The sequence below is a fragment of the Chinchilla lanigera genome, unplaced genomic scaffold, assembly GCF_000276665.1.
Source record: "Chinchilla lanigera isolate Chin_1 unplaced genomic scaffold, ChiLan1.0 scaffold00031, whole genome shotgun sequence".
In the NCBI taxonomy this organism is placed as follows: Eukaryota; Metazoa; Chordata; class Mammalia; order Rodentia; family Chinchillidae; genus Chinchilla; species Chinchilla lanigera.
Genome location: NW_004955432.1, coordinates 1,520,994 through 1,544,052, shown reverse-complemented (window position 1 = coordinate 1,544,052; position 23,059 = coordinate 1,520,994). Strand labels below are relative to the sequence as shown.

The window sequence follows — 23,059 nt, the reverse complement described above, 5'->3', positions numbered from 1 at the left end:
AGGACTGTCCTCTTCACCTGTGTAGAGGTAGGAGTGAATGCAGCGTTAGGGCTGCTGTATGGTGGGGAGCTGAGCATCTGGTGATGTCACTGGTCATTGAAGGCCGTGCTGACACCCTTCAGCTGTGTTGACCCTGGTGATTCCCTTCTCATAGAAATTAAGACAGGAAAGATGTTATATTTCTGCTGTTACTTTGCACTTAAATATGGCAGTATAAGTGTAAAATAACACTTAAAATGTTACTATTGTTTTAAATTTTTTACTGTTATTAAGCGAATTAGGCAATTAAATGCATACCGCCAGGTGTGGTGGCACAGGCCTGTAATCCCAGCACTCTGAGAGGTGAAGCAGGAGGATTACAAGTTGACGACCATCCTGGACAACTTACTGACTCAGTGAGACTGTCTTAAAATAAAAATAAAAGGGCTAGAATATAGCCTAGTGTGAAGGCCCTGGACTCTGTCTCCAGTACTGCAAACACAACACATACACTGCCCCACTTTTGGTAGAGGAAAATGTAGTTCAAAAAAAGTGAAGCTGCGCCAGTCTGTCTTAAAGGTATATACCTGGGGAGTGTAGGAGCTTTAGGACCAGAACCCACATCTGCTACCAGATTATCCTGTGCCGGTGCTTTGAAATTTTGGCAAGTGAAGCAGCTATAACTGTTGTATTAAGATATATTTCATTTTAGTGTACAAAACAGTAGTATTAACTATGAGTCTTTTGTATTTCTGCTGTGCCTTTTAAAGGCTGCTGATTTTTTTCTAAGATGGTTAATTTTGAGAGTATCAGTGATTATAACATAGATCTCTTTATAGGAAACTAGAACTATATGTCATATGCTTTTGCTTATGTTATTTTATTGTTTTGCTTTTGCTGTGTGAATTCCTGATTATTTTTGTGATCTTTATTTTAAAATAAGCTTTCTATAAATAGTATTAATAGCAGGGAAAAGAATATGGGACATAGCTTTCTTTTTTCCCTGTATTTTTCCTAAAACAGATCCTTGTCTATATTTACAAACTAAGTTAGTGCTTTCTTTACTTTGTGTGTTTATAATCCAATACTTCTCCAGGCTTGTATTTGTTTTAATTTCCCTTTTTTAAAATTTTAGAGTACTCGAAGTCGACAAGGAGAAGAAAGAGATCCAGAAGTTGAACTAGAAGTAATTGAACTTATTTTCTGGTAGATTATATCAGAGAAGTCTACCTCTTAATGTTGTAGTTTTATGAACTGCGTTATAATTTATGGAAGCCCTTTTTAAGGTATTTCTTTAAAAATTGGACATTGCAAGGGACTTTATTTCCCTTGTATTCATTTTGATAGAATGCTAATACAGGTCTTTCAAATACATGATTCAGAACTCTTCCCATATCCCTATGAGGTAGGAAGAAAAAATGATCTTTGACAAATGATGCATCAAAGCTTGGAAAAGCTCAAGAATGTCCACATTACCAAAAGCTGCTGAATCTTCGTTGAAATTCTAAATTCTCTGATCTGCTAATAGCACTTTAAATCCTTTTTTTAAAAAATGCTAATTAGTTTGGAGATAATAGCATAATTTAAGAAAAAATCCTTCCTGTTGCTAAGTAACATTACTTTTATTTCAAAAGAAAAGGCTTTGTTTGATAATTTTTCTGCAGCTCATTTTTCAGCATGTAAAAGCTTGTAAGTGAAGGTGTGTGTACTATAGTAAGTTATTAACATTGAGATTTAGAAGTTAAAATATTTTAAAATGACATTTTCTTGACAGGCTCTGCATGTTTTAATTTGTAGTCCTTTCCTTTTTTTTTTTTTTTTTTTTTTTTTTTTTAGCACCAACAGTGTTTAGCAGTGTTCAGCAGAGTGAAATTTACTCGTGTATTACTGACTGTGCTTATAGCCTTTACCAAGAAAGAGGTAAGGGAATTTATTGTCATATATATTTATGTCTTATTTTAGTGGGTTTTGAATAGAATGCCTTACTGAAGCAATTCTGAGATTTCTCTGTTTACATGCTCCTGATATCAGATTTGTGTAGCACTTGGCATTGATATATTTGGACCAGAGTAACCATAATGACTTTTTGGAGAAGTTACATGAATTTTACATTGTATTCCAGAACCTATTTCTGTTGATATAAAAATAATGTTTCATATTACTTGTTAGTAAATAGTATAATATAAGCAGAAATTGCTTGTAAGTTGTCTTATGTTGTGGATTGAAAAGGTTAAATTAAAAATGGAAATTTTAGGTAGGCGTATTCTTTCCTTTCAGTTAAATATTAATTGTTAGATCTGTAGAAAACCAAAAGCAAGCCCTTGGTGGTCAGTATTTTTTCTTCTGTGTCATTTCAACACAGTTAATTAGATTAGTTTGTGAATAAATGGTGAGTAAAGATATAGCCTTTATTATGGGTCTGATTTGTATAATTTTTCCTTCACTATTTTAATGATAAATATTGTAGAATTGTTGAAATTTTCGTTTTTCAGCTGTCTCTGGACTTTAATTTTAAAAATAAGATTAATATAGTAAATCAGATTTCAGATCTTTTAGTGGGTCCCATAGTACATTGATATGAAGGAAAAAAAACATTTGTTTTTATCCTAACAGAATCTGGGCATCCTGCATTAAGTGAATAATTTGTGAAAACCAGTATCGTTACAGCAAGCATTTAATTTCATTATTGTTTATAGGATTTTCCTATTTAATGTATATCTTTCAGTGAAAGAATATGTAAGAATGTTTTTGGTGATTTATTTGCTAGACCAGTGCTGTTGCAGAAGCTCAAAAATTGATGGTTCAAGCAGCAGATCTTCTTTCTGCCATTCATAATTCATTGCATCATGGCATCCAGGCCCAGAATGATACTACAAAAGGAGGTAATTGTCCATTTTGCTCTTACTCTTTTTTTCCTTCTTTCCCATCCAGAATATACATAGTGTTCGGTTTATTCTAAAATTTTATTCAAGTCAGTTTCCTTGGACCTTGGAATGTTTACTCCAAAGACATACAGAATATTTTAGACTCTCCTTCGTAAATTTTTTAGACTGAAAAGAGTATATTGTAGAACTTCACCATGTCCTGTGTCTTACTTTTTTTAGACTCTGCAGGTATGCCCTGTCCCTCATATGTTCTCTGCATATATTGCTGCTGTGATGTCAACATTAACTTCTTTTTTATTCTTTTGCCTAAAAACTGATCACCTTGATTATATAGTCCATACGAACCACTAGGCAGGCCTAGCATTTCTTCTGTGACCTCATTGCATTAATCCACGCCTCTAATGTTGACTGTAATTGTTGACTTACTTCCATTCTGTGAGATTTGAGTACCTTTAGGTGAGGGCTATCTCTGCAGTGCCTAGCATGTTGTTGGCACTCAAGTTGGATTCCTGCAGAGTACCTTAGGCTGTTGCGACTTTTCTCACTGTAGCTGGTCCTGCATCCTCCAGGGTGTACTGTGCTTGCTTTTTCCTCTTTTACTCTGCTCACCTCACTCAGCTTTTTCTTCATTCTTCACTTTTACTTGTGAAATAAACTTTTATTCATCCCTCCTTCCCCAAAAAAGTACCTTAAAAAAAGGTGAAATATCTTTGTAAAATTTGCACCTGCGTTAACATTTTAGACAGTGTGTAGCAGTTTTATTTATTTCCAGAACTTGTTAAAATTAAATGTGTTTAAATTCTTTACATTAGTATTTCCCAGTTCTTGATCTTGTGACCAGGAATGCAAGATCATACTGATTCCCATCCTTTTTTTTTTGGAGACCGGGTCTGTCTGGGCAGTTCAGCTGGCCTTGAGCCCACTTTGTAACCCAGGCTGGTCTCGAACTCACAACAATCCTCCTTCCTCAGCCTCCCAAGTGCTAAGATTACAGATGTGCACCACCACGACAGACCCTAGGCTTTTCTTTTTCAGTTCTTCCCCTCTTAGGGGCAAGAATTGTGGTATTCTTATTAGGTAATATAATATTCCAGAAGTAATTTGGGTTAGGAAATTAGTATTCTCATGATCTATGTCACTAGTAATTTTATTCAATTTGTGTAAATTGATCAACATTTTCCTTTTTCCCAGAGGAAAGTATGTGCATGAGATAAGTGACAAGGGGGAATTTTTATAACTATGGGGCTTTTTTCTTTAAAAGTTGTTAATACATACCTATGGTACATGTTTACAGAGTTGTAAGATATCTGTGACTCTTAAACAGTTTGAAATCTAGCACAAGAATGCTTTTATGAAAGCCAGTGTGTGACTTGAGAGTAACTGGTTGGTTTGTGTAATAGTGATGTGAATGATGCAAAGCAGGAGCCTTCCAGATTATTGGAACGTGATGCTCTTTTTCACCATGTGTCACTTTTGGGAGCTGTTCTGCTCCATATCTGCAGTCAAGCAAACTCTGAGGATAATTACTGTGGGATCATTAGTAGCTACATCTTAATGCCTCCTCTATATTTCACATAAGTAAGATTTAAGAAAATTATTTACATAAAATTATTTTGAATTTACATTTTTATAAAATGTAATCTTACAACTAAACAAATGAAAATTCAAATTTAAAAAATACTAATCCCTGTGCTTGGTTTACTGTGTAGTGCCTTTTAGCTTGCTTAATTTAACATTATAATTTTCCTTCATAAAGCCGTAAAAGTTGTGTAATAACAAAGTTAATGTTTTTCTAAAAAGAATGATGAGAAAACAGTAGTTCAGGTTAGTTTTGGTCTAAGCTTATGCATTTTGCCTTCTAATTTTTAAAATTTCAGTTAGTGACAAAATAGCTAACTGAAAAGCACTAAGCCTTCATTTAGCTTCTCACTAAAGTATATATTGAGTGGGACTCGGAAACAATGGAGTTAAGGGAGAAAATTGGAAGATGGTCTAAGAATGACTTGCTGGTGGGTTTATTCTGTGCATGTTAATATATTAAGATGCAGAAGGCAGAAGAGGTGTTGGAGGTGGGGGCTCAGATGATGAATGGTATTGTTTGATGTGGTACCATGGAGCAGTGCACTAGGAAAGTAAATATTTGGCTCTGCAAAATGGATAGAAAATTAGATTTTGGAGTCATTTGCATATTAAATATTAAAACTGAAGAAACGGTTGTAATTACTCAGGACTTGTGGGTTATATATACACTGTATATTTATTGAAGGAACAAAATAGAAAAGACCCAATGAAGCAGATAGTGTTCTTTGTCTTTGCATGTGCTGTCTTAAATTATACTTCTTTTTAATATATTTGTGGAATTCTAGTTTATTCTTTAAAAATGACATTGAAATGGTCTCCTCCACTAAGACTTTCCCGGTTCCACTAGTTAAAATGTACTTCTTTCCCATGTGGCCTCATAGTAATCTTTGGCTAGGTCTCACCTTTTAGATTATGAGCATCCTTAACAGGTGTTAGCACAAATAAATAGGTTTAACTTAGCTTGCCTTAAATTGGTAGATACTTTTGGAATATAGTTCCAAATCTGATACATGTCTTGGAGAGAGCATATCTTTTTTGGTGGTTGTGTGGCTTTTGCACTGAGCTGCATCCCTAGCCTTTTATTTTTATTTTTTTACTTTAAAACAGGGTCTCACCAAGTTGCTCAGGCTGGGTGTGAATTTGCAATTCTCCTGGCCCAGCCTTCCAGAGTGATGGAATTATAGGCATGCATCATTATGCCTGGCTAAGAGAGTTCATCATCTTTAAAATAAATTAAACGGTATCTGATTAAAATTGATAGATTAGCAGCATTGATGGCAGTTGTTGAGGAATGAAAAAAGTTTGTAGATGAAAGGCATTGCATTCATCTTTTGAAACCCCGAAGAAACGATGAAGAAAACATTTGTTTTCTGTACATAGACAAAATTAAAAAGAAAAGCATAGGGATAGGAGATAATAGAAACAAAGTGTTAGAAGTTGGGAAACTAAAAGACTTAGCTGTCTGCAAATAACTGAATCTTAGCTCCACTGATTCTGAACTGAGGGGATGTGAGACATAGTTGAAGGATGCACATTAAATGGAAGTAAACTGAAAATTTAAATACTTACTATGGCATATTCCCCCAACCCACCAACTTCCAAAACAAGGAAGGTCAGGTTCTTGAACTCTGCATAAAAGTTTGGAAGATTCTTCATAGGGAAATCTGGCAAGCCCACCAGGTAGAAAAACTGGCAAAAAAGAAATATATTCATAATAAGCAGTTCTCTGATAAAATGGCTTGGGTGAAAGTATGGCCTTTATTCACAGAGCTCTTAGGAGCGTATTTTTGCACTGCATTTTCAAATGTAAGTGTACAGTCAAGGTTGAAAGCCTCTAGCATGAATGGTCAGAATGTGCAAGTACACAAAATACCTTCAAAGAAATGTAATCATGCATATGTAAAACAAAAATAGATGTGGGAGAAGGATTATATTTTTTGAGATTCAAAATGTAAGGGCAGCAATGACAAATTCAGGCCAAAAAGTTTAGAAATCATAAAGTAGAGCTAAAGATGAGAAATAAGGAGAAAAATAATATACATTTCACCCAGGTTTGCTGCCTAATAAAGATACATTTGTAAGAGAAAAGATAAACTAAGATAAGTTCTTGCAGAAATAGAAATCAGAAAAAGGTCAGAAAACTTCTTGGACTCAAATCAATACAAATACTCAAAGTAAAAGGGCATTCAGCCTGAGGGTATAGCACTCAATGTTAGAGCGCTTTTCTAAGTATGTATAAGGCCCTGAGTTCAGCCCCAGAATGGCTAAATAAATGTTGGTAAAGGGTCTTTTATAGAAAGGGGAAAAAAAAAGACCAATGAAGAGTCCCCCAATACAAGGAAGAAAATTAGAGCTTTGAAGTTTATTTATATATTTTTCATTTTTAGTTTTTGTGATGTGGGGCATTGAACGTTGGGCCTTACTCAATAGCCAAGGCAAATACAGTGCCACCGAGCTACATCCCCAGCCCTGAAAACTGACCTTTCAGAAAAGCATTTCATCATGGAAGTTTTAAATAGTGATAATAAATAGAAGATGTGAAGAGATTTGGAAAACAAATTTAGTTACTAGGTTTGAGATAGTGCTATCATATCCTCAGTAGCAGAAATTATTGAAACAAACAAAGTTGGCAGAGTCACACTTGCTAATTAAAAGCTTACACAAGCCTAACAGTCCAAGGTAGTGTAGTTCTAGATAGACAGATAGAGATAGGTCAGTGCAGAAGACCTGAGCCTAAGCAGAACTGGAAGGACCGTCTGAAAGCAGCCTTGTACTGGGTGCAATGTGCCTTGTACTGTGAGGAGAGCATGTGTGTGAGAAGGCAGCATAGTGTAGAATTGGGACCTAAAGGCAGGGAGGGAAGGAGACATGGGTGTGGAGCCCAGTCGAGTGAAGAGGACACACTCATATTCACATCATATGGTGTATTTTCGAGTGCTCGGACCCGAGGAAGATTGGCAAGGCAATTGTGTTGGAGACAAAGCTGTCAGATGTGGTCACAAACTGGACTTACAGTTTGAGCATGCTGGCAAAGGCCTCCCTACAGGAGGGGCCAGTCCTGCAGGCAAGAAGGTGCCCAAGAGTGGGGCATCAGATCACAAGTTGGGTGAAAAGGGTGTCTCAAGTGAAAAGGTGGCCTTGTGGGCATGCAGAGTTGCACTCTTAGCAGCTTGAGGAAGAGAATCTCTGCAGAAAGGTGGCCTACCATGGGGTTTGGGGGCTTAGACAGGGTAACAGGATGACTCTCCCCATAAAGTGGAGGTCATGGTTGCCTGCTCTGTCTGTGATAGATTATAGTGGGTAAAATGAAGCCTCCAAAGATATTAAGGTCTTCTTTTTCTCTTGTTCTCTTTTTCTGGTTACAACCCGTAATGTTTTTTGGTTTTTTTTTTTTTAAATGGTTATAGTACATAACGTTTACATTCCTTGTGGGAGTCCTAATTCTTGAAACCTATAAATGTTACTTTTGGATAAAGGGTCTTTACAGATGTGATTAAAGATCTTCGTTGAGATAATCTTGTATTATCTGGGTAGACCCTAAATGAAGTGTTCTTCGAAAAGAGAGGCAGACAAAGGTGAGGCACACAGAGAAGAGGCGGTCATGTGAAGGTAAGGAGAGAGATTGGCATGGTATTATAATGCAGACAGTGCCAACAGGCATGAGAAACTGGAAGAGGCAACGAACAGTTCACCCCCAGAACCTCTGGACAGGGTACTGCCCTGCTGACTCATTGATTTCAGCCCCTAGAAGCTGATGTTGAACTTGTGTGACAGAATGAATGTGGCTTTAAGCTACTCAACTTGTAGGGTCTTGTTGTAGCAACCCTAGAAAGTAATGCAAGGGAAGATTTATTTTACATGGATACTACAATATTAATTTAATAATATTAAAATATATATAAGGTGCTAATTTGGGGGATTGAGTTACGCTGATTCCTGGAAAGGGAGAAAACAAGACTGAACTTGGGTTGAAGGTAAAGGTATAAGTGTAGTCTCATACTTTCCAGTAGCTATAGATTGGTAGAGAAGTAAATACGTATCCTCTAGAGAGTCTAGGAGCAGAACTAACCTCAGTAGAAGTAAGCATAATAGCTTTGAGATCTTGCTTGTTAAAGACCTTCATCCACTAAAAGAAACACGGGCATCTGGGAGAACTGGCTGATTTCATTGGTAGGACAGGAACAAAACTAGATCAAGCTAGAACATCTTATGTCAGAAGTGAGTAACACTAAAAAAAAGATAGAACATTCTAACTGCACACAGAAAACATCTTGAAGGGATACTCATCCAGGACAAATTAGGGAAAATGTGAGTATCAAAGTAAGTAATTGTGATAGATTATGACCTGTTGAATAAAAGAGGAAGCCGTTGTTCCATACTAATATAAGATAAATGAATGAATGGGCTGTTTAATGATGATGAGCCTATTTATGTAGATATGCCCCAGATATTTATTAACTACAAAAGGAAAAGGAGTAACTATAAAGAGAAAGCATATTGGACACTGCCTCAATCGAGTGACCAAAGTTAATACCACCAGTAGTGAGTCAAATAATCACTTTGCTGACATAGTTTTTGTTTTGTTTTGGTTTGGTTTTTAGGACAGCATCTCACTATGTAGGCTATCCTTGAACTCACTATGTAACCCCAGGGTGGCCTTAAATTTTTGACATTCCTCCTCCCTCAGCCTCCTGAATGCTAGAATTATAGGCGTGTACCACAACATTTGACAAGAGTATCATAATTTATGAGACATTCCAGAGATTTGTGACGTGAATCTAATCATGAAGATTTAAAACAAACCTACCTGGAAAGGCAGTGTACAGAATTACTAATCTATTAGTGTTCAGTGATTTCAGAATCATGGATGTCAAGCAAAGACTGAACTGTTCAGATTGGGGGAGAATAAAAGACAGTGAAATCAAATGCAGCTGTGATACTTACATGGGTATGCAGACTGTTGTTGGAACAGGGTACAAAACGTGAATGAGGCCTAAAGTAGTAGTGTTAGATTCTTAATTCTGATGGTTATATTTTAGTCATGTAAGAGTATGTCTTTGTAGGAGTAACACATTTTTTGAGGATGATTTGATACTGACTATATTTATAACTTTACTATGAGCTTTTGAGATTATTTCAAAAGAAGAAAGTTCACCTTAAGCAGATTAGTAATATATTCATCTTTTAAAGAGAGGGATATATATGAACGGACAAATTGTGGTCTGTCCATAAAATGAAATATAGTTTGCAGTAATCAAAAGGAATGAAACAGATAAATGGAACACAATGGTTAAATCTTGGAAGCATGCTCAGTAAAAGAAGTCAGGTGTAAAAGAATATAAATACACAATTTCTTTTGTTTTTGAAAATGGTAAATTAATCTGTAGAGACAGATTCCATGATTTGGGACATGGGAGTGATTGATAAGACACAGGAAACCTTTCAGGATTTATAAACCCTCATTCCTTAGGGTTTATATTGACTGTGGCAGTTGCATGACTGTACATATTTTTTAAGATGTTGAACTGTGGGGCTGGGAATATATCTCAGCGACACAGTGCCTGACTGGCAAGTGCGAGGTCATGAGTTTGACTCTTGGTACCAAAAAAAAAAAGATACTGAGCTGTACATTTAATGTTTGCATTGCATTGTATCTCAGTCATACCTAAATAGTTTTTAAAAAATACATATATATATTTACATACCTATATATGTAATCACTTATACCTGAGAGGAACTTGGAATAGTAGGTAGTTCTAAGAGATCAGTGGAATTGCAAGTGTTACAAATCAGATGTTCAAACTTGTTTCATTGGAATGGTAATAACTCTTCTATCTTCAGCATGCTGTATGTGTGTCTTATCATTCAGCAGATATATTTCTAGTGCCTGTTATGAGCCAGGTGTTTAGTTGTTTGGGACATAGGGCAGTTGCTGCTTCCAAAGACCTGGGAGTTGGGGTGGAAAATTACATAAGCCCACACAAACAGCATAGTAGTGTGCATACACAGTGCTACTAGAGAACCCAGGAGAAAGCATTCAACCTGTATCAGGTCTACTAGGTAGGAATGAATACAGATAGGGTTTCTACTGTAGTTGGAGGAAACAGTTGCAGAAAAGGAAAGAAGCCTAGTAGAACATATTTGTGAATCACTGTGTAGAGTGTACAGTGCTTAAGGAATAGAGAATGTTCAAGGACTATTTTTAGAAGAAGGTAAAACCAGGTTCTCATACAAATATAAAAATGAGTATGTGTCATGGATTTAATTAGATTTGTTAAATGAGACCTTGTAACCAGTTCAAGTGAAAAATTTTAAATAGCACAAATTTATCTGAAGTAATGGAATGTTGAACTGAATTACATATATATAGCAAGACTTTTCCTGTAGAATGGGATACAAATCGGTGAATCTGTCAGGATGAAATTTACATATCTGTTAGCTACCTATAAATGATAAATTTGTAAAATAGTCCCATAGTCAGTCTAACAATAATCTTCCACTGGAATAGAAAAAAAATTTTATAGGAATAGCAGGATATTGTAGAGCACTTTCCTGTGATAATAAGTAACTTTAGGCAGGGAGAATTTGATAGAAGAATGAGAACACTACGCACCTGTGGCACATCTTTGTTGGCATGATCTTAAAGAATAGGACTGAAGATGTAGCTCAGTGGTAAGAGCATATGCCTAGCATGCATGAATTCCTGGTGTCAATCACCAGCATTTCAGACAACAAAAAACACACAAGAGCTGTGTAGGTATGGTTGGAGTATTGTTATAATTTGATTGTCAGTCTTGTTTTTAATTCTTAATGATATACTTGCTCTGCTTTAATTTTATAATTTTAAAATTTAATTTAATTAATTTATTTAGTATACATTTGTAGTACATAATAACTACATTCCTTGTGGGGGAGTTGTTATATGTGCATAACACATCTAAATTCTTTTTTCTTTCATCCCCTTCCCATCTCCGCTGCAGCCCTCCATCATTATTGTTTGATTGTTTTTTAAGTTTGGAAATAGGATCTTGCTTACCTCCCCAGGCAGGGCTTAAACTTCGAATCCTCTTGCTTGAGCCTCCAAAAATGGTGGGATGACAAGCATACCCAGTTTTTAATCTTTCGTTTATAGGTAGTAGTTTGTTTGTAGACCAGCAGGAGAACTTAGAATCCAAAATTTATAATTGCTTCTTAGTTCTGGGCTGTGGATCCCTCATTGTAGCAGGTTGGGAAAGACTTGGTTTGAAGCTTTATACTGGTGTGAAATGTGAGCTCACCAGGCAGAGAATGGAAAAAAAAACAACAACTCACCCTCAGGTTTCTCAGAATGTTCTTCTTAAAATGTGTTAGCTTTCTATAATTATATCTCAGATTCATTCAGGACTCATTGGGGGCTGGTTTGTTCTGCTATTCTGGATTGTTAGGAAGCTAAATTTGAAGTGTTGCTTTGTTCAGCAAATTGAGGGAAAGAGAAGCTTGCATGTTTGCATTTTACTTTTCTTCGTGGTCTCATGGCCTAGTGCAGCATTTCCTCTTGCTGGAGAGATTACTTTGCCCTGTTACCCTATTCTTGATTTAAAGTTCATTTTGAATTAGAGATCCCTGTCACTAGAGCTACCACCATGTAGATAAGGAATACAGTTTTCAAATTGTTAAATCTGCTTATCCTAGTTTTTGAAAAGTGTATGTAATTACAAACTGTAGTGTCCATGGGATTTTGTAATTAGAATTTGTTTTAAGATGCCTTTGAAATTGGCATTTAATTTTACATTTAGTAGCATTTTCAGTTTAAAATTCAGAAGGACATTGAAAATCTTTTCTTCTCTCTCTTTTTTAGATCATCCAATTATGATGGGTTTTGAGCCCCTTGTTAACCAGAGGCTACTTCCACCCACCTTCCCTCGATATGCAAAAATAATTAAAAGGGAAGAAATGGTTAACTATTTTGCAAGATTAATAGATAGAATAAAAACTGTGTGTGAGGTTGTGAACTTAACAAATTTACATTGTATCCTGGTAAGTACAAGTCTGTATTTCTCTAATGTAACTTTGGTTTAATAACAGAATAGTTTATACTTATATATGTGTGTATGACCATATGTGTTACATAGATGTACATGCGTATATACATTCCATTTAATCTTTATAAGGAGTTTATACTACCTATTTTAGACATTAAGAAGTAAAGTTAGAGGTTAACTCATTCACCCAAGTTATAGGAATGGAATTTCGATCCTGGATTCTTTTAAACCCTTATAAGAGTGTATATGTACGCATAAATATGTGTTTCTGTGTAACTAATTTTAGATATAAAAATGGGCTGATGTTTGATAACCTTTTTTTAAATTGTAAATCTCAATACATAGACATCTTTATGTCACAAATATGTATTTATTTGTTATTTTAATGACTATAAGGTATTCCATTGTGAGCTTATAGTACAGGTTTTTTGAGTTCCTTCATATTAAGTTACATTTAGATCATTAGGTCATTTTCAGTGTTGCATTGTTATGAACAATATAAAGATGAATACCTTTGTATGTAAATCTGTATCATATACTTCCTTCCCCCTTAAAGATAAATTCCTAAAGCATGAGGTTGTAAGAGTGAAAGAGCACACACATTTTTAAGCTCCCATATTTTGCAGTTTATCAATTTTATGTGTTAAAATACAGAAAAACAAGGTTTATTTGGAGAATATTAAAAAATTGAGGAATGGTGCTTTTCAATTGTAAAGGTATAGTGGCATATGTAAGGTTAATAAAGTAGAAAATTTGTAAGATAATACTGTTTTCTTAGGACTTAAGTATACCAATATGTGTTGCATAACTGCATTTGCCTTGTGACGTTGCATACTTGTGTCCCTAGCTCACAGCCTGCCTTTGGTGGAGCCTCCCTTCTTGGTTGAAGGTTTTCACTCTATGTTCCTCCCTTGAGATCACAAGTATCTAGTTTATATTTCTACATTAGGTAGTAGTTTCTGGGAAATAGTTGATGGTCACTAAAGATTTGTGCTATTATTTGTGCTCTTCATTATAATACCTTTATCTTTTCTTCCATTAATTCCTTGTCATTAAAGCCCAATTTAAATCCTCATTCCTTAGTGATGCTCCGTAAAAGTGCCTTTACCTTCTGTTGTACTTGCTTTCTTTTTAGTAGATTGCCCTGATTCTGTCCAATTGTAGAAATGTAAAGTAGGAAATAGACCATAGTCATAAACGCAGTTCATTTTGCAGGCTATTTCACAGATAAACAAGTTGAGGTTCAGAGTCAAATTAGAGTTGAAATAGATGACTCTAATTCCATAGAAGAAATTAGAATAGATTTTCTTATTCTTTCTGCTGTGTCTACTTTCCTAATCCTAATTGTTACCTGGGTGTATATTCATGTTCATCAGATTAATTATAAGATGTTGACGTACAAGCAACCCATTTTATTGTTTTATATCCTGTAATACTCTTCACGTGTATATTGTTTTGTCAGTTCTGTTTTATTCTTAGTTGACAAATGGCATTTTTTTTCTGAAATGAAACAAGCCATGGGACTGACAGCCTTCTGTTACTTCATGATAACACACCAATCATAGTCATGAAGCCCTCTGAGAAGACTGTGGTGCCTTCCAGGCATTTCAGGGAATTCGTAGTAGTTTCTATCAGGATAGGTTGCTGAGCTGTTGTCAGTGATCTTTTGGACATTTTTCTGCAAGCTGTATTAAAGAATGATTGCATACATAGTTCCGGTTTTGAGCTGGTGTAGGATTGAGAAATGGGGAGGGTCATGGCAACCTTTGCATGTACTTCTGACATACTTCTGCCTCTCACCCACATCTGTAGGTACTTTGCTTGTGACTATGGAGGCTAAGCTGAAGGTGAGGGAGGCTTTTTTACTCTCACACTGTTGTTTTGGCATTGTTTTTTTTTTGTTTGTTTTTTTGTCTTTTTGAGACAGGGTCTTGCTGTGCAGTTCGGTCTGGCCTTGAGCTTACTTTGTAGCCCAGACTGATCTTGAACTCGCAGTGATCCTCCTGCCTCAGCCTCCCAAGTGCTGGAGTTACAGGCATGCGCCACCATGCCTGGATGGCATTGTTTTTAATATGTACTCATCAGAGTTTTGAGGATGTTAAATGAAGGGGTTTTTTGTTTGTTTTATTCATTATCAAGTATTATAGGACAAAGCAAAGAGTGTGTATACTCCTGTCCTAGCTCAGTCTACAGAAACACTCTATGTTCAGTTATTGCTATTTTAGTATACGCCTGATTAGAGGAAGTACAGCGTAATAAGTTTTGTAGGTATCAAAATGCCCAAATTTTGGAATTTTGTTTTCAATAAGTAGATCATGCTGATAATTTATATCTTGGTCCATATGTAAGAATATATAATGACTGATAATTCTTTAAGATTCGCAATCTCTTAAGACTTATAAAGTAACACATAAAAATGTAGTTGGGTTTAGATAATATATGACAGGGTTTGTATTTCTACCTTTCCCTTCTACTTAGATGATCTAATACACACTTCAGTGTCCTGCATATGCAGTAGAGTTTTAGAATAGGGAAACACATGTGAACATGGCTGGAATTTGACTTCAGTCCTGAGAAATGAGTAACACATTGCTAATGAAAAGTAAGAAAAAGGATCTTTCTGGGAATGTGAGCAGTGTGGTCAGTAAGAAGGATATTCTAAGTGTTTTGTTAAGAATTCAGAAGTTCAGTGGTTAATTATGGTTAATGAAAGTAAACCAGTATTAGGCAAAACCTAATGTTTTGATTTTCGATTGTGGTTCCATTGTATGTTATTGAGTGAGAAGTGAAATGATACAAGTGAAAGTTATTCTTGTAGCTTAGTAATGCAGGTGAAAGGTAATGAGAACCCTAAGCCCAGAATTTGGCTGGTAGGGATAGAATCATCACATAAAACATTGAAAAATTAATTTTACATATTTATATTTATCATTTCAGTACATGAGAATTAGCATACATAGGAAATAATTGATATAAATTATTATAATGTATACTATCATATAGATAAATAAAATTTTGTTTTATTTACGTTTAGTTCTTGAATATCCATAATCAGCTGTAGGATTAGTGATTTTCTCAATACAATAATGAGTTCTTATCATTACGTGTACATACTAGAACCTTGTGATTATGGATTCAGTTTCCATCTATCTTGTACCTTCCCTACCTAGTCTGATTATTATCACCAGAGATATTCTAGAGCAGCAGAGAAACTCAGTATTCCTCAACCCAGACAGGGCTTCACTGGTCCTTGGTTTTCTAACTGAAAATTATGGATTGCTGTTCAGGGAGATGACTGTGTAATGGCATGCCATGATGGAAGGGTGCTAGAGGAGCTATGCTTGGGCTGTGGGTGCTAGATATGAAGAGGGCATAGTAAGGAAGGACTGTGACTGCTTGAAGGACGTGCCACAGGAACTGATAGTGGTGGGGATGTGTGACAGAGGCCAGGAGAAGGGAGGGAGGGAACTAGATAGTCTGGGTGTGCATAAGAAATCTGTTGCTATTAACTATTAGGATAAAGTGCCAAATTACTAATAAAAATACATACATCTGGGTGAGATAAATTAGATTGGAAAGTACAGTACTGTTTAATGTTGATAAAGAGAAATAGTCATTCTCCCACACTCCCGTGGTTATATCTCAGAAGTCTAAAGCTGTGTATTTTCTGACTCTACAATTCTAGAGATATGGTGTAGAATAATTGAAGTGGATACAAAGATATATTAAAGAGTCTATCCATTTTTATGGTATGTGTAGGATACATACCATATAGCCATTAAAAAGCATATTTTAGAGAAATATTGACATGAGATGTTATGAATGTTGTTTTGTTTAAGAAGACTACATATACCGACTTACACATTCTCTTACACACAAAAGAAAACATTGCTAGAGATGGAGTTAAAAAAAAGGTTTAAATCTAGAATATTATATTTCTGGAGTGGTGGGATACTGAACAGTAGTTTGTGTTTTGTATTTTTCTGCCATTTCTAGCTTTTTGATGCTTTACATATGGGGGAAACATAATGGCAAAGAGGAGGATAAGGAAATTAGTAAAGAGAAACTCAGATTAACAGTCCAGAATGACAACTGTGGAATTATTAGGAAGACCATTCAGTTTAAATGCATTGCATAATAAACTGTGGATTATGCTGTCTTGTGGATATGTACCAGGAGTAAGAAATGCAGAAATGAAGGCTAAAGATGTAGCTGAGTGACTAGAACATATGAGGCCCTGGGTTCAATCCCCAGCATCAAAAAAAAAGGAAGCAAAGAAAGGCAGAAATAGAGTACAGGTGAAACTATGAAAGTAAACATGCATTCATCAACTCAGCAACTTATCTTTGGGCATTTTCTTTGTGCATTGATGAGCAAAAGCATATCATCACAGTTTAGTGTGAGAGAGAAATTGCTCATACAGTTATAAAAATCGTTATACAACTACTCAGCAGAATAGTGATGTGAGGGAAAGGAACACAGTGAAGGAATGACCAAGGTGATCAGGGAAGGCAAAGTAAAATCTCACAGTTGAGTAGACATTAGTTAGGATGATTGGGGTTGACAGTTCCAGGTGAAGGAAGCTGAACGTACTGCCTTGTGAAGAGAAAGAACACAAGATAATTTAGGAACTACAATATGAGAAAGCTGGGAACATGGAATATGGAGTGGGGGAGTTGGGTTTGGTGAAGCTGGAGAATTACACAGACCAGGCAAGCCATTTAGGTGACATTCAGGATTTTGGTCTTTATCAGAGGGCAAAGGAAAGCCAGGAAGAGATTTATGTAGGGTCAGTACTTAATGGATAGTAGTATTGCATTAAGAATTTGCAAAGATATAGTGGGTGCACTGTGGAAAAGATTGGCAGGGGACCAGAGTAAACACAGGAAATCAAATTAAAAAACCCTTACTGTAGTCCAGAGAAGAGATGGTGGTAATTTGAACTAAAAGGTTGACAGGAAGATGATGTGAGCTTGTTAATGCTGGAGCTATGTGTCAGCCAAGTTGACAGAACATTGGTGATGAGCACGTGGAGCACGAGTAAAGCCTTTACTAATACTTCCAAGTTTCTGACCTCAAGTCTGGATACATGCTGGTACTAGTCATCGAAACAGTGGAACTCACAGAGGTTTTATTGAAGTTGGATTTAAGCTTTTGAAAATATCTTTAAGCTTTTGAAAATATTTAAGCATAGATGTTGGTATTGGCCATATGGATAGTGTCTTAGTTACTTTTCTCCTTGCTGAGACTAAATACCTGATGCTTAAAATTAAGGGAGAAAAGGTTTATTTAGTTCACAGTTTGTAGAGGTTTCTTTCAGTCCATAGTCAGCTGGCTCCAAGGCAGGGTAGCGTGGCAGAGGGGCAACTGTTCATGGTGGCAGAAGACAGGAAAAGCAACAAGCGGGAGAGAGTTAGACAAGCCTCTTTCCCTCCCTTATATTGTATGTAGGCTACTTGCCCTAGGGTATAGCACTCACACCCTTGATCCCAGGATTGGACCATGAATCAATCACAAACTCTAGATTCAACAGCCTCCAAAAAGCCCATCCCCCATGGCCACATGAGGCTTTGAGGGGACATCCAGACACAAACGGTAACAGATAGAAATTAACACATTTGTGATGGGGCTATATAATTCACTGCCTGGCGGTTTTGAAACACTGGTGGTACAGTCATGCAGGCTCTAGCCAGCAGGAATGTGTTAAAGTTCTTTGCTAAGAGATACAAGTTTGACCTTTTACAGTATAGGTGGTAAGTGAAACATGAGCAGTATTAAAATTGTCAAATAGAGTATAGATTAAGAAAAAGAAGGTCTAGGACTAAATTTTAAGCCTACAGGTCAGACTAACAAGTGGCTAAAGAGAAAGAAATTTTGGAAGTTGCTTGAATGGTTTTTTAAGAAAAAAGTTTCAAATTCTACTGAGAGGTCACTCAGTTCCTAAACGAATGTCCACTGGAATTAGTGAGGGAGACAGTGGTGGCAACCACTAAGAGACACATTAGCATGTTGATGGTGGAGAGTAAAGACATTGGATGCAGCGTCTCCCTTGGGAGGTTTGGGCCAAAGGCCGTTGAGAGGGAGATAAACATGTGAAAGATGGGAGACACTGGGCCATAATGTAAATGATAATGGTCCAGTAGAGAGGAGAATTTGCTCTCTGGGGGCTTGGAGGATGTATCGTTGACACTGCATTAATATTCCTGAAAAAGCTGGTGTCTTTAGTACAATTTATTGTTGAGACAGGGAAGGGATAATATGCGTACAGTTGGTGGTTTGAGGCTGAGGCTGACAGTTTGCTCTTCCTTTTGTTTCCTTTGTGGTATAGAAAGAAAGGTAGTATTTCTGGGAGAGAACATTCGTTTTGAGGAGTGTAAAATTTAAAGACAGAGAAGAGAAGTAAAGGAGCTAGAATGTGTGCTCTTTTAAAGATAATGAGTGTAAGCCAGAGGGGGTGGTGCACACTTTAATCCCTGTATGGGAATCTGAGTCAGAGGGTGTCTTAGTTACTTTTCACTCATTATTGAGCAAAAATACCCAACACCCAAAGTTAAAGGAGGAAAGGTTTGTTTGGCTCATAGATGCAGGAGTTTCAGTCCATAATCTGACTCCAAGGCAGGGTGGCATGTGGCAGAGGGACAACAATTCATGGCTATGGAAGGCAGCAAAAGCAACAAAAGCAAAGAGAGAAACAAGCCTGTTCCCTCCCTTATCTTGTGTGCAGGCTACCTGCCCTAGGGAATGTGTAGCATTCATACCACCAATACCAGCACTAGACAATGAACCAATCACAAACTCTAAATTCACCTGCTTCCCAAAAAGCCCAGTGCCCCATGACTGCATGAGGCTTTGGGGGGACATCCAGACACAAACCAGAACAGGGAGATCTTCAGTTCAAGGCCAACCTTCAAACTTAGTGAGACCTTGTCTCAAAGTAAAAAAATAGAAAGGACTTTCAATGTAGTGCAATGATAGAGGCCTGGTAGCATGGTATGACATCCTGTGTTTAATGCCTAGTGTGACCAAAAAAGAAAAAAAAAAAAACAAAAAACACCAGCAAGTGTAATAAAGTAGTACAGGCTTATTTATTTCTTCTTTATAAAAGGAAAGAAGCCAGGTGTGGCATGCCCTACAATCCCAATACCTGGGAGGCTGAGGCAGAAGGATGGTGAGTTTCAGGCCACCTAGTGAGACCTCGTCTCAGAAAAAAAGAAATGAAAAACCAAATTGCAGATGCAGTGTTGGATAGAATAGGGAAGTCAAGAGTCATGAGATACTTATCAGGGGGAATAGCAGTTCCTGGAGAAAAAGGAAACCTTTCTGAAATAGTCATGACCTAAATGATTGTCTTCCCTTCCTTCACTCTCCCCTCTGTCTTTCCGTCCCTCCCTGTGTGGGGTGTTGCATAGGAATAGAATGAGGAGGGCCCCAGCTTAGTAGTAGTACTGACTTTCTTGGTAGGAGCTGGGATGGCAGATAGGCTTGTGGTGGATGCACCTCTGAGTGCTGATGAGCACTGTGCTTGGGCGTTGGGAGTGCACTGCCTTTGTAGGGAGTGTGCAGTGGCGACAGCTACCGTAGCAATTCCTGCTCGCCAGAAGAGGCTCTAAGTCCTCTGTTTTGTTGTCTCCAGCTACAGCTGTAGCATAGGGTTCCTTGGCATAGATATCTATCCCAGGTAATCCCACATCCAAATATTAAAATAAATACATTTTTTTCTCTAAAATTCGGCAGGTGTAGAGAAATAAGATGATAAAAACTGCTGTCCCACAATCTATAGGTGTTAATATTTTGGTGTATTTTGTCTTCTTTTTTCTCTGTGTGTTTTAAAGCCATACCTTTTGGTCTTTCTCCAAATCTACAATAGTAATAGAAATCCATTTGACCTGTTGATCAATACTTATTTCTTTGAGTAGGAGCTAAAGTTCTGCCATTAGTTAGCAAATTATTACTGATATTTTATTGTGTACAAATGTAATATTGCTATCTACACAGTTCTGATTAGTTCTTCAAAAAAATTTTGAGACTGAGTGTGATATTGCATGTTTGTAATCCCAGCACTCGAGAGGCTGAGGCAGGAGGATTGCTGCAAGTTCAAGGTCAGCCTGGGCTGCATAGTGAGTTCAAGGCCAGCCTGAACTACATAGTGAGACCCTGTCCCAAAAAGAAAAAAAAAATTTAGGTTCTAAAGTTATCCATTGTCCTCTTGATATACTTATACAATTCCTATAGTAGTGACCTTTAACTGTTCATCATATTTTAGCTCTAGTAGCATATCATTTACAAAAACTATAGTAGATGTCAGTGTTTTCTGCTATTATTTAATCTGAGTGACATTATTTTTTTCTGTGTGTCTGTTAGGATTTTTTCTGTGAATTTAGTGAACAGTCACCATGTGTTCTCTCAAGATCACTGTTACAAGTAAGTTGCACTTACTATCAAGCACTGCTGTAAACATTCAGTTATATATGGGTTGATGACGTTTTATTGACTGATAAACAAAAGATGCTTTTAAAGGCTATTCCACATTATTGTACATTTTTAAATCAGAATGTTGACTTAGAATGATAGGCAGTCATTGAGATCATACTCTAGTAATTTTAGAACAATTGAAATCCTAAAAATAACTTTCGGATAACTTTAAAATTAAAGTAGTAATCACTAAGAGAAAGCTGTGTGGGCACTTGTTTGGAGGTTCTAGCAGGGGAGTGCAGCTACTCGTATACCCTTGACTGAGGAAACATCCTCTATCAGGGTGGCTGGTTCTCTTTGACCAAGCGTGCAGCTTCAAGAGCTGCACATTGAGTGTTGAGGAAGGAAGATGACTGACACTCACGGAGCCAAGTCAACCCTGGCAGTCAGTAGGGTGACAGATGTTGCAGCCAGACCACCCTCATATCCGAGAGGAAACTATTTGGAAAGAGTTCCAAATAACTTGAAAATTAAGAAACACTCTTATATATATCTTCCTAATCGAAGATGAAAGTCCTAAGGGAAATTAAAAATTTTGAACTGAATGAAAATAAAAAACACTGAAATCTGTGGGATTCTACTAAGGCAATTCTTAGCCGGAAATTTGTATCATTAAATGTTTATATTATGAAAGGAGATGTAATAGTAGTGATTTAAGCCCCCACTTTAAGAAATGAGACAAAGGAGCAAAGTGAAGTAAGCAGAAAGAAGGAAAACACAAAAGTAAAGCTCAGAAGTCAATAAAATGTGAAAGCTAGTAGAGGGAAAAACAGTGGAACTGAAATCTGGTTGTTAGAAAATGTCAGTAAGGTTAATGAACCTCGAATTAGACAGAATAAGAAAAAAAGATACATGTGATTATCATGAATGGTAAAAGCGGTGTTAATCTAAACCTTGTACAAATTTATAAAATCACATGAAATTTTTATACGTAACTCTTAGGCCCATAAACTAAAAAAACTTGGATAAAATGGGCCTATTTCTTAAAAGAAACTACCAAGACTCACTTAGAAAAGATAATTTGAATAATCCTCTATCCATCAAATATTGAATTCACAGTTCAAAACCTCCTAACAATAAAAATTCCAGGCCAGTTCCACACAATCCCTTCCAGAAAATAGAAGATGCTAGAACAATTATTATATGAGGCCAGCAGCAACTCAGCACCAAAACCAAACCAACATAACATTTAAAACTATAGTCCGGGATCCCTTATGAACACAGATGTAAAAAACTTGAACAAAGTATTAACAAATCAAATCTAGCAATGCATAAAAAAAAGCAAAGCAACCAGGTGGGGTTTATCCCAGGAATGCAAGCCTGGTTCAACATTTGAAAGTCGTTGTAATTCACCGTGCAGTCTAACATTTTAGTAGACTCAGAAAGAACATTTGACACAGTTCAGCATCTATTTATGATTAAAAAGTGAGCAAAGCAGAAATAGACGAGAACTGCCTTTACCTGATAAAAGGCATATACAAAAACACTTACAGTTAGCATCACACTTAATGAGGAAAGGTTAAATATTTTCCTTCTGAGATTAGGAAGAAAGCAAGGAGATTCCTTTCCTCACTCCACTGTCATCACTGTCTTCTTCACTGGACATCTTAGCCAGTGTAAGAAAGCAGGGAGAAGTCATAAAAGGCATAGTATCTACTTACAGATTACACACTTTGCTATGGAGAATGCCAGAGACACTACAAAATTGTTCCTAGAGCTGATGCACAGGCTGAATGATGTCAGTATTCAAAAACAGTTGTATTTCTATGTACTTGGCATGAACATAGAAACAGAACATAGTAACGGGAGATCAGTATTTACATTGAAAAACTGAAATACTTAGGTGTAAGTCTAACCAGTTGTGTGTAGGACCTGTGTACTGAAAAGCTGTAAAATATTAATGAAAGAAATTATCTTAGATTTAGAGAAATGTTATCCATGGATTGAAAGGATTAATTTTTTGAGGGGGGTGGGGTACAGAAATCAAACTCTGGTCTCACCTGCCAAGCAGGCATTGTGCCACTGAGCTACATCCCCCACATGAAAATTTTAAGATGTTAATTTCCCCCAAAGTCAGAACTTTCTCAGTCAAAATCACATGAATTTTTGTAGTTGTCAAGA

The 23,059-nt window shown here is 36.6% G+C and overlaps 1 protein-coding gene across 5 annotated transcripts in view; it reads left to right on the top strand.

Annotated features, from left to right (window-relative positions):
* Naa35 (N(alpha)-acetyltransferase 35, NatC auxiliary subunit) overlaps positions 1-23,059 on the top strand; it is a 69,563-nt gene that overhangs the window by 28,603 nt on the left and 17,901 nt on the right. For all 5 annotated transcript variants that reach the window (XM_005387923.2, XM_013515950.1, XM_013515951.1 and 2 more), the window contains exons 9-13: positions 1,115-1,165; positions 1,816-1,899; positions 2,747-2,861; positions 12,283-12,461; positions 20,828-20,887. In XM_005387923.2, coding sequence (XP_005387980.1) covers positions 1,115-1,165; positions 1,816-1,899; positions 2,747-2,861; positions 12,283-12,461; positions 20,828-20,887 — 489 coding nt within the window. The remainder of the gene's footprint in view (positions 1-1,114; positions 1,166-1,815; positions 1,900-2,746; positions 2,862-12,282; positions 12,462-20,827; positions 20,888-23,059) is intronic.